Source organism: Erpetoichthys calabaricus, chromosome 2 (genome assembly GCF_900747795.2).
Source record: "Erpetoichthys calabaricus chromosome 2, fErpCal1.3, whole genome shotgun sequence".
Lineage (NCBI taxonomy): Eukaryota > Metazoa > Chordata > Cladistia > Polypteriformes > Polypteridae > Erpetoichthys > Erpetoichthys calabaricus.
The window spans coordinates 90,491,747-90,504,059 of NC_041395.2; the positions used below are offsets into that span (position 1 = coordinate 90,491,747).

Sequence of the window (12,313 nt, forward strand, 5' to 3'; positions counted from 1 at the left end):
TCCTTCATCCACTTCACATCTCATTTTCAAGCACCAACTTGTCTCTTTTTCCTGTTTGGGACCGCTGCCCTTTTTCACTTGCGGCCAGCCCCATTTCTCTACATAATTACGGCTATAGTTTGCTCAGTAGCACGCTTCTTCTGCTTGTGGCGTTCATTTGAAATGAAACTGCACATCTCACTTCTACATGGGATTGCCACTGAGGTGATAAAAGGACACGCTACCTAAGAATTACTCTCGCTACAGCATTATTGCAGGCAAATATCAACAAATACAAAATCTAGGGGTTGGCTAAAGCATTTAGGAGTATTTAGTTCTTCTCTTCACGGGGGGGTGGTTTACTCATACATATTGATACTGTATATCGAAATGTCCTTTGTTAGTAGATGTCACTGCCTTAGATTTACCCTACTGCCAAATTTCAGTTTTTTAACTAACCAGGAAACAGTGTTTATGTTGATGAGCAAGTGAGTGAGTGAGTCAGTCAGGCAATTTTGCATTATGTACTATATATACAGAAACAGGCTGACTCTGACTTCCTTCTCAGGCCACCGCAGCCTGATTTTCATTGAACTGTGCCAGTTCATTGTATGGCGCACACACACACGTATGCTGGAGAACCTGCCAGTGTATTTTTGGAATATGAAAGAAGGCCAGAATCCTCAGAATACTAAGGAAATGTGAAATTCCCCAGTGGAGGCACGCCAGCCCAGTTGCAGTGAGGTTAAGAATGCTGTGGCTGCTCCAATGACAGTTCTCAGTATATCAATGCACATAACTAGCTAAGCTGTATAAATCCCTGCTTCTGACCAGGTCACCCTCCCTAATCTTCAGCATTTCTTAAGGACAGACCTCTTTGTTTCTGTAAATGACCCCCTTAAGAAGCAATTCATGCAAAGAAGAATGCATTTTGTTAATCATTAACCTGCCAAAGAAAAGAGGGAGTGCAGGGTGGCTTGACGTTGGCACTCCCTGCTGGAAAGGGGGTGGGGGGGTGGGGGGTGGGGCCATCTCTTTGGCAACAAGCTTGCTGCTGTACCTGCCTAACCTGCTCAAGACCAGCCCACTCGAAGCAGCCAGACAAACACCCACCAGCTGCCAGTGAAACAGGTCGCTCTGTAACAGGCGACTCTTAGTTGGCATTTACACAAAATCAGCGGATTATTTAGCAAGGAAGAGTGCTGCCAAGGAGGTACTGGACAACACACATTTCCATTCACGCAGCATCTTGAGTTTACTCCATTTCTGGAATTAATCCTTCAGTAAGCTGGCAGCTTCACTTCCCAGTGCTCAGCAGTGCTGAAGTAGCAGGTTGAAAACAAGGCACTCGGCTACAGCCAGAGAGAGTGGGACACGGCTGGCACAGTGACAGACTCTGCCAAGTATGGGAACTGAGGAAGACTACAACTTTGTATTTAAAGGTAAGTGGGTGTTTAGGTCAAGTTGGGATGGAGAGTTTCTAAACAAAGGCCTTACCAGTATCAGTGCTCCACTAATAACCAGAGTCCCAGTTCAGGCCCGCTCTTATAAAAGCCATATTAGGGTATACTGCTTATCTACCCACTGTCTTTTGGTATCTTTCTACTTGCCCTCCTCTCAGAATCATTTTCAAAAAAGTTATACTATGTTATGAATGCTGTAATGGTAACACTACAAAAAAATCCTTCTTAGAGTGGCACAGCTGCTAATTCTGATGCCTTATAACTAAAGGGGGCTGGGTTCAAATCTGGGCCTGGTCACTATCTGTGTGGAGGTTGCATATTCTCCCTGTTTGTTTGCATTTTCTCTTTATTTTCCAGTTATCTGTCTTAGTTTAATTGGCAAGTCTGAACAGTCCAAGTCCTGTATAAATAAACAAGCAGGTTAATTTTTTTTCTAGCTCATGGTTATTATCATGTGTACACCATTATTTCAAATTCTTACTCGTTTGTCTCCCATGTGCTAGTGACAGTAGTACAATACCAACAGCAGACAATAAATACAACAGTATGCAGTAAATGCAACCTGAAAGAATAAAGACAAGAAACAATCAGATAGTTGTCAGCACAAGTGTAAGTTGAGCACCTTTATGACCTGTGGGCAAGAACTGTCCGTAACTCAGGCAATATAACCTAGAGTGGTCTTAGTTCAGGTAACATCTTTACTAACAATGTTTGTGTTTCTAAGGCAGTATGTGTTCTTTGTGTCCTGGAGTGAAACAGTGTATATGCCAGTGATATTCTGAGTCAAATTTACCACCCTCTGTAGTGCTTTGGGGTCTTTAGCTGAGCAGGCGCTATAATGAGGTATAATGCATCTACTGATGCTGCGCTCGAATGCAGGCATCGTGAGCACAGATGGGGCAATCTGAGCTTCCTAAACTGTGTGAGGAAGTGAAGGCATCAGTGAGCCCTGTTCACTATAAGAGTGATGTGTCAGTTTTAGGCTAGATATCACGAGTCAAAGAAATTTAAAGTGCCGACCCACTCCAGTGTTCCTACTGAGGCAGATTGTGCACGTCTTACTACTTCTTGTGCACTCCACTTTCATCTCAGTGACTTGTGTCTTTGGTTTAGGGCCTCTTTAAATTGTTCTGGGGTGCATGTGGACATAGACTGGCACCTCATCTAGGGTTGACCATTGCAACTGAAACTGGCATATATAATGCCTATAAAAAGTAGCCACCCCCTTGGAAATTTTCACATTTTATTGCTTTATAACATTGAATCACAGTGGATTTCATTTGGCTTTTTTGACTCTAGTGAACAGAAAAAGACGTTTAATGTCAAAGTGAAAACACATCTCTGTAAAATGACCTAAATTTATTACAAATGTGAAATGTGCAGTAATTATTTTAGAAAAGAGGGTTATAAGTCAAACATTCAAAGTAAAGCCAAGCAAAATCTGCTGCGGTCAACCCAGGGATGGGAAATGAAGGTTGACCTGAGGAGAAAACTCAAGTTTCCAGAGGTGGTACTGTGTACAACTCTGAGACTAAATGTCATCATGTGGCCTCCTGAGGCAAAGAAAATCATCTTGATGGAATTAAGAGTTCTATTGGAGGAAGGCTGTGATGAAGTGGCACAGATTAAAAATAAAAAAGAACAATTACCAACAGCTTTTCCATGATTGTCTAGACAAAGATTGGACAATATGGCTGTCTATAGTGGAAGTGGAGTGTAAGTGAGGATTCCCAGCCCAATAAGTGTGGAATCTGCTGACAAAAGCTGTAGTGAGACTCCACAAGTGGAAAATAGCTGTCTGAAGGCTGGGAGAAAAGACAGAAAGGTACCTCCTGTTGGCTCTGGCGTAAGATGTAGAACACTAGCTAGAAGCCTGGAGGAGATGGGAAGTGACTTGGCCACCACCGCTGACCTGCCAACTGGAGAGTGTAGTGGTTAAGGGTCAAAGCACTCTGAGAAGGTCGGGCACAACTCAATGACCTCTCCTTCTGGCCATGGCTCCATCCATAGAAATGAGTGTAAGAAGGCACATATTGAGGTAATACAAACCTTGTAGATTTAATTTTAAATGGATACATTTGCCATTTTTCCCCATCAATCTTTACTCAATGAATAATAATGACAAAGTGAAAACACATTTTCAGAAAGCTTATTAAAAATCAAAAATTGAAATCTCTCAGTCAGACAAGTATTTGGACCATTTGCTGTGGCACTACAGACAGTGGTCAGGTGTCTCTACAACTTGATTGGAGTCCACCAGTGGCCAATGGAATTAACAGGACATAGTTTAGAAAGGCACACACCTTTGTAAATAAGTTCTCACAATTCTCATTGCATATCAAGACAAAAAACAAGCCATGAAGTCCAAGAAACTCCCTATGGACACCACAATCAAACTGTGCTGAGGCATAGATCAGGGCAAGGGTATAATACCATTTCTAAGATATATGAGTGTTCCCAGGAGCACAGTGGCCTCTTTAATTATGGAATGAAAGACATTTAGAACCACTAGGACTTTTCCTAGAGTTGAGCAATAGGAAAAGAAAGGCCTTGGCCAGGGATGTGACCAAGAACCTAAAGGTCTGCTGAGATGGGAGAACCTGTCAGAAGGGTGACAATCTCAGCAGCACTCCACCAATAAGGAGTTTATGTTGGTATGGCTAGACTCTGGCCTGATGAGACAAAAAGTGAACCCTTTGGGCAGAACTCCAAGCTGTATGTCTAGCAAAGGCCTGCCACTGCTCATTACCTACCTAAAAATTGCAGCCTTACACATCCAAGACAATGCTGGAATGGCATCAGGCCTTGAGTGGCTCAGACAAAACCAAGACTTAAACCCAACAGAACATCTGAGGAGAGGCTTGAAGATAACAGTTCATACATGCTTCCATAAATCTAATGGAGCATGAGACAATCTGCCAGGAAGTCTGGGATAAACTGCTGAAATTCAGGAGTGCAATGCTTATAGAGGCTTACTCAGGAAGAGTCCAATCTATAATTGCTGCCAATGAGGCTTCTAGTAAGTACTGAATTAAGGGTCTGAATATTTCTATGAATCAGAGATTTTGATTTTTAATAAATTTGCAAACTTTGCTGAAAACATGTTTTCACTTTGGGTTATTAAGTCTAGACTGACAGGCAAAAACGACAACATTGGTCCACTTAAAATGGAATCTTCAACACAATGAAGTGCATAGAAGGGGTCTGAATACTTTTCTGAATTTATTGCATATATACCCAAAGACAGCCTGTTGCATGGTCCCGTGACCAATTAATTAATGAAATGAGTTCATAAAAGTGCTAAGTAAATGCACCAAGATAAGTATTAATTAATTGAATTAGAGAGTGAATGCAAATTTTGTTTCCTATGATAAGAAAAGTTTGAATGAATTGTCCAAAGGAATGTTACAATCAGCAGTCTGAAGAGACTTTCAATGTATTAAATAGTTTCAGTGTCTGTTTTATAAATATAGTTTATTGTATTTTCAAATGTAATCTTCCATTAAGTGAAATACAGTAGTACAGTGACTGAGAGACTCTAAAAACTGGACTGCAGACTGAAGCTCACCCACCAACTATCTCAGACAGGCCTTCTCGCCTACTCTAAAAATATGCAGAGCCTGAATGTCTGAATGTTCTCCCTGTGTCTGTGTGGGTTTCTTTATACTTCCCCAAATATGTGCAAATTACATTAACTGAGGAGTCGTAACTGGCACAGTATTAGGGGTGTGAGTAAGTGGCCCCTGTGATGAACTGGTACCTTCATCAGGCCTAGCTCCTGTCCTGATTAAGCCTGAACTGGAGTAAATGGGTCAGAGAATATTATGTTATGCTATGTATGGGAAAAATGTAAAGTAAAGTGTTGTGTTGAAGCATTCATCATAAACAGCACTGTGGAAAGTTTGTTTGTAACAGTGTTAATATATGTAATTCTCTATATGTGGTGGACATATTCTAGTGCTGTGTACAGTACACAGTCCTGCCTTCTAATTTACACTTGCCTACTTACATACACCCCATTTTTATAGAGTAGTGAGAAGCGAGAAGTACATCTTTAAATAAGGAGGCTATTCTCCATGGACATTCATCGGCTTAAGGCAGAAAGTTTGATCACTATAACATTAATAAAGTATAAAACAGAGTACTAGTTGACATCACTGGAATCCAGCTGATGAAGGTAAAGATTCCAGCCCAAGACACTCAGCTGCCTTGGACCATCATGCTACATGCTGTATTTCTGACTTCTCCACTGAAAGCTGTTCCTCAGCTCACACAATTCTTACATTTCCTGCTCTGGGTGTTGGGGTATCTGCCAACTAGCAGAGGGAGGCATCATTTAGGAGAAATGCCAACATCCCTCTCCAAGTCAATGGCTATTTTATTCTTATGCACTTACATGCCCACAGAATGAAAGCAAAAGACAGAAAGTAAAGTTTCTGTTAACAAGAAGAGTGCTGCCTGACTTGACTTGAAACCCATGAGGAGTTTGAAAGCCAAGCTTTACCCACCAGTCTTTCAAATAAACCCTAGTAGGAATGGCACAAATTCAACCTCAAAGTTACTGCAGCCTTCAAAGAAACTTAAAGCAAACCCTGGAGGGTGTGCAGGATTTTCTATTTAATCAGATGCTTGTCCCCGCCTGAAACTAAACCTTTTGTTTAATGAGGCCTTTCATTTCCTTATGTCAACACTTGCTGCACTGCATTTGTATTGAACTTTATCCACAACCAGCATGTTTGTAGAGCACATGGCCTTGCCATTTTATGGCAGCTAATCCCCAGTTAAAAATATTGGCAGAAATTAATTGAAGCCCCATCATTAAGCAAGAGGCTCTTTCACATGTATGATTAAAACACATTTGCTTAATTAGGCTTTCAATTTCCTTATTTTAACACGTTCCCATTATTCCATTGTCAAATCCACTTAAAACAATTACAGGCTTATAGGAGAAGGCCAGATATTCTGGTTAAATTGGGAGTAAAGCAATGGTCTGTCTGTAAAGCTGCATGTGTAGGTACATTTTAGTAGAGGGACAGCAGATGGTCACAGTCATTAGCACTGCTACCTCATGTGTCCACGGTTCAAATCCCCCTCCTGTGTCTGTGGTGTTAACATTCTGTATGGAATTTTCCTCTGGTGTGTCCAGTGCCCTCCCCCCCCCCCCCCCCCCCCCCCCGATTCCCCCCCCCCCCCATCCCTAGAGATATGCAGGTTAGCCTAACTGGTGACATTCAATTTGCCCCAGTGTGTTAGTAAGGTGGGCTAAGATGAAGTAGTACCCTGTATAGGGTGGTTTCTAAACTTATACTCAGCACTGCATGAATATTAGCCACCAGAGTCCAAATTTTGAATTAAGTGGGTTTGAGAATGTCCACCTGTAATTTGCTGGTTTAAAGGTTTGTATATTATGAATGAAATCAAATAATAAGAAGTCCACCCATTTTCATATCTACAGTTCATATGCCAATAGCATCAGACATAAGGTAAGAAGCAACTTGGACACTGCACCAAAAGACTGGGGGACACACTCATACAGCCATTTACACCATGATGAATAACATGGATAGATATCAATAGAAAAACCCTCACAGACACAAGAAGAACATGCAGTTCCAGAGAAGCACAAGCCACGTGGCAGCAACACTTATCACTGAGCCATCCTGCTTCTCTCCCTGCCTAGAAAAAAACTACTGTATCTGCTTTGCTTTTCTCTTTAATCTCAAATTGTGACAGAGAAGCATATTACATTTGCACAGAAGCTGGTTGTGCTCCCTTGTGGTACATTAACCATAGTCTGATTTCTAGTCCCTGCAGGATTTAATTCCTGCCACACTAAATAAGGGCATCTTTCACTCTTGGATATAGAATGCTTGCTTAACTAGGTCTCTGATTCAATATGTAAAGAGACAATCTTCTGCTATGAATGGCTATGTACTTTGTTGAAGATGACTGTGGGACTTGAACTGCAGTTTGATTGCTGGCTGGATTCCCCTGGTGTAAAGTCTGAATTTCTCAATGAGGTCATTTCTCCAGTATGACTGAATGGGTGTACCCTACCACAGACTGGCATCTTTCCCGCCCAGTTCCTACCTATGCAGGACAGGAAAAAGTACAGGAAGTACAGAAACTGGACACACGGTCTCCTGGTATAAGGAACACACAGACTCATGGGACTATGCTCAGTGTCATCTTCTTCTTCTTCTTCTTCTTTCGGCTGCTCCCATCAGGGGTCGCCACAGCAGATCATCTTCTTCCATATCTTTCTGTCCTGTGCATCATTTTCTGTTACACCCATCACCTGGGTGTCTTCTCTCACCATATCCATAAACCTTTTCTTGGCCTTCCTCTTTTCCTCTTCCCTGGCAGCTCTATCCTTAGCATCCTTCTCCCAATATACTCAGCATCTCTCCTCTGCACATGTCAAGACCAAACACAATCTTGCCTCTCTGACTTTGTCCCCCAACCGTCCAACTTGAGCTGACCCACTAATGTACTCATTTCTAATCTTATCCATCCTTGTCACACCCAATGCAAATCTTAGCATCTTTAACTCTGCTACCTCCAGCTCTGTCTCCTGCTTTCTGGTCAGTTCCACCATCTCCAACCCATATAACATAGCTGGTCTCACTACCGTCCTGTAGACCTTCCCTTTCACTCTTACTGATATCCGTCTGTCACAAATCACCCCTGACACTCTTCTCCACCCACTTCACCCTGCCTGCACTCTCATTTTCACCTCTCTTCCACAATTCCCATCACTCTGTACTGTTGATCCCAAGTATTTAAACTCATCCACCTTCGTCAACTCTACTCCTTGCATCCTCACCATTCCACTGACCTCCCTCTCATTTACACACATGTATTCTGTCTTGTTCCTACTGACTTTCATTCCTCTCCTCTCTAGAGCATATTTCCACCTCTCCAGGGTCTCCTCAACCTGCTCCTACTATTGCTACAGATTACAATGTCATCAGTAAACATCATAGTTCAAGGGGACTCCTGTCTAATCTCGTCTGTCAACCTGTCCATCACCACTGCAAATAAGAAAGGGCTCAGAGCTGATCCTGATGTAATCCCACCTCCACCTTGAATGCATCCGTCACTCCTACCGCAGGGCTCACCACGGTCACACTTCCCACGTACATATCCTGTACAACTCTTACATACTACTCTGCCACTCCCGACTTCCTCATACAATACCACAACTCCTCTCGAGGCACGCTGTCATATGCTTTCTCCAGTTCTACAAAGACGCAAATCAATTCCTTCTGGCCTTCTCTATACTTCTCCATCAACACCCTCAGAGCAAACATTGCATCTGTGGTGCTCTTTCTTGGCATGAAACCATACTGCTGCTCACTAATCATCACCTCACTTCTTAACCTAGCTTCCACTAATCTTTCCCATAACTTAATGCTGTGGCTCATCAATTGTATCCCCCTGTAGTTACTACAGCTCTGCACATCCCCCTTATTCTTAAATATCTGCACCAGTACACTTCCCAACTGTCTGGTAATTCTTCACAGCCACCCAGTGCCTGTCTCACCTCCTCCCTAAACTCAACCTTGCAATCTTCCTTTTTCAACTTCCACCATTTGATCCTTGGCTCTGCCCTCACTCTCTTCCTCTTCTTGATCTCCAATGTCACCCCACAGACCACCATCCTATGCTGCTTAACTACACTTCCCCTGCCGGCACTTTGCAGTCTTCAATTCCTTTCAAATCGACTCTTCTGCATAGGATGTAATCTACCTGTGTGCATCTTCCACCACTCTTGTTCGTCACCCTATGTTCCTCCCGCTTCTTAAAATACGTATTCACCACAGCCATGTCAATCCTTTTGGCAAAATCCACTATCCTCTGACCTTCTTTATTCCTCTCCTTGACACCATACATCTCAGACAATTTTTTGCTTTGCGCCCTCCCACACCATAACCTACTGTCTTTGGGTGAGGAGCCAAAATGTTGGATTCGTCAAAAAATGTGATCTCTGTTTTTCAATGGATCTCGATGTTTTAGGGTCTCCTGATACCAGAAATATCGATATCTCGATGATGGGTGTGTGTCTGTGTGTGTGTGAGTGTCACAGTTTCTTGAGGACAGTCTAGAGCTAAAAAGGCTGAACGGAAAAATACCAAACTCGAAACTCCAAGTACTGCATGTTTTTCCTTTCATATCCAAAGGATGTATCTGTTACATTGGACACTCTAAATTGAATGAGTGTGGATTTGTGGACTCATTCTAAATCTAGGCTTTGTTTCTCTTTCTTTCACTTCCATAGTGCTGGAATTGACTTCCTTTCACCTAAACACTGTGTTGCAATGAAGGGTTTAGAAATAGATGAAGGGATGAATGGAGGGAAAACAAAGTGTAAGAATATAAAAACAACGGAAGTTAGACTGAAAGCATATCAATTTAAGCTCATTAAGTATTAAACTGTGTTAAACAATGTAATGGGAAGCATGAAGGAAAATTACATTTCCAAAGAAAAATGAGCTTATATTTGAAATGTCACTCCAATAACTTATCAAATATATCTGAGGACTCTTGTCAAATGACAGCATGTGCTCAAAACACTTATAAAATGTCAGTCTCACGCAGCACACTGAGTCACTTAAGAGAACAAGCATAGAGGGCAGGACTCCACTTCTAAACACACACCATAAATGGCCTACTTGAATTTCCTCTGTAAGATGATGGAAAAAAAACCCCATAACATTGCATTCTCTCTGTCTTCTGTTATCACCTTAACTCCACAAAACACCTTTAGTGCAATGTCCAGAAATGGGACCCTCTACCTGCCAGTACCTAGCAGTGCTGTCGGCCTCTTCTGCAGGAATGGCATAAAGTCTTAGAACTTAGCTTCTGTGCACCAGGGATGTCAAGCAGCTGTGTATCTGACCAACATGTAGCACACTGGCACTCATCTGTGACATGATAAACAAGAAAAAATTTTAAAAATATTGAACTATATTTTATACATTATATTATGTACTTTCATCATAGGGCTGTTTGTTGAAAGTGCAAGACAAAATAAACTTCTCAAATATCTGAAATAAAAAATATATATAAATATCCAATTCAGGGTTGCAAGGCTCTTCAAACTCCAATGTTACTTTTTTGGTTATACCGTTTTGTTTTTCTGTTGCTCTCATTAGTTCATTGTCATTGCATTTCAGCCCAAAATAAGTACTGCTTTATTAATTCTATCACAAGAAATTACATAGGGTTCTTCATTTTTATTATTTTATTAAAACACTGAGACTTAAAGCCCTTGAAAAAGTGCCTCACATGAATTGGTTGGATAGATAGATAGATAGATAGATAGATAGATAGATAGATAGATAGATAGATAGATAGATAGATAGATAGATAGATAGATAGATAGATAGATAGATAGAAATTTATCTTGAAGGAACTTGCCGTCTTACAGTAGCAGATAAAAAACACATATAACAAGAATTATAATAGCCTTAGATTAGCTAAAAATGTACAAATACACAAATGACATGAAGTATATATATATATATATATATATATATATATATATATATATATATATATATATATATATATATATATATATAAGTATATTAACAAAGTTTAGGAATTTACTAAGTGCAGAATTATTAGAATTGCACATACTTAGAAGTTACAGGGGTGGAACGGTGGCGCAGTGGGTAGTGCTGCTGCCTCGCAGTTAGGAGACCCGGGTTCACTTCCCAGGTCCTCCCTGCATGGAGTTTGCATGTTCTCCCCGTGTCTGCGTGGGTTTCCTCCGGGTGCTCTGGTTTCCTCCAATTTCTTCCCACAGTCCAAAGACGTGCAGGTTAGGTGAATTGGCAATTCTAAATTGTCCCCTGTGTGGGTGTGTGTGTGTGTGCACGACCTGCAGTGGGTTGGCGCCCTGCCTGGGGTTTGTTTCCTGCCTTGTGCTGGGATTGGCTCCAGCAGACCCCCGTGACGCTGTGGTTGGGATATAGCGGGATGGATGGATGGATAAAAGTTACAGTTTCACAATACCAGATGTCATTGGCTTAGCATATTGCACAAAACGTCACTGTTAAGATCTGGGGAGGATTTAGTCATTTTGGGAACTAAAACCCGGTAATCCCCATTTTTCAGTTTGTAATTTGATGTACAATGATGTCCGTTTACCTGGAATTGCATTTGAGTGAATGACTTATGTTTTTAGTGCTTGTGTTGTATGGTTGACTTCTTGCTTTGAAATGTTCCACTTTATTTTGCAATCGGAGTGCATGACTTTCAGTTTTCAGGCAGTGGATTTGTGTGTTTGCACCGAAAAAAATCAGTCAGCCTATGCAATTTGCTTCACTGTCGGCACTGTGTGCATGCTCAGGGGTTGTGTTCCTGTCAGGCATGGTGCATATCTGTGCATCTGCTTACCATTACAAAGGACCTGGAGTCCACTTACACATGTGATGAAGCCCACACCTCCATTTCTGGGGTTGCATTGTGTGTGTCACATCATAAGCTCTTGATTGAGACCAAGATTGAGGGTCAAGGACCAGTTGCTCGTAAGTTTTTGCGTGACAGATGGACAACCCTTAGCATTTTACAGTATATTTTAGCGTAGACACTTGGATTTACCTTATTCCTGCTACTTCTAAATGAGGAGCAGCTCATTCGGTGTGATTTACTTTAATTACGAGTTTTGCAAAATAAAAAGGCCTAGCAGTCTCTCTGAACTGGAATATGCAAGTTGTTTTGTACTGTGTGGACTGATGAAAGTATGGGAATGTGACCTTATCCAGTTATTTCAAAGTACTTATCTACACTTGTATATATAACATGCGCATTTTATTTTAAATTTACATGGACTGAAATTGCACATAATGTATACAAACAAA

General features: G+C 41.4%; 1 protein-coding gene across 1 annotated transcript in view; it reads left to right on the forward strand.

Annotated features, from left to right (window-relative positions):
* Positions 1 to 1,049: 1,049 nt before the first annotated feature.
* Positions 1,050 to 12,313, forward strand: part of rab25b (RAB25, member RAS oncogene family b) — a 59,982-nt gene continuing 48,718 nt past the window's right edge. The window contains 1 exon segment of the mRNA XM_028794094.2: positions 1,050 to 1,421. Within this exon segment, the coding sequence (XP_028649927.1) occupies positions 1,385 to 1,421 (37 nt within the window). The 5' untranslated portion in view covers positions 1,050 to 1,384.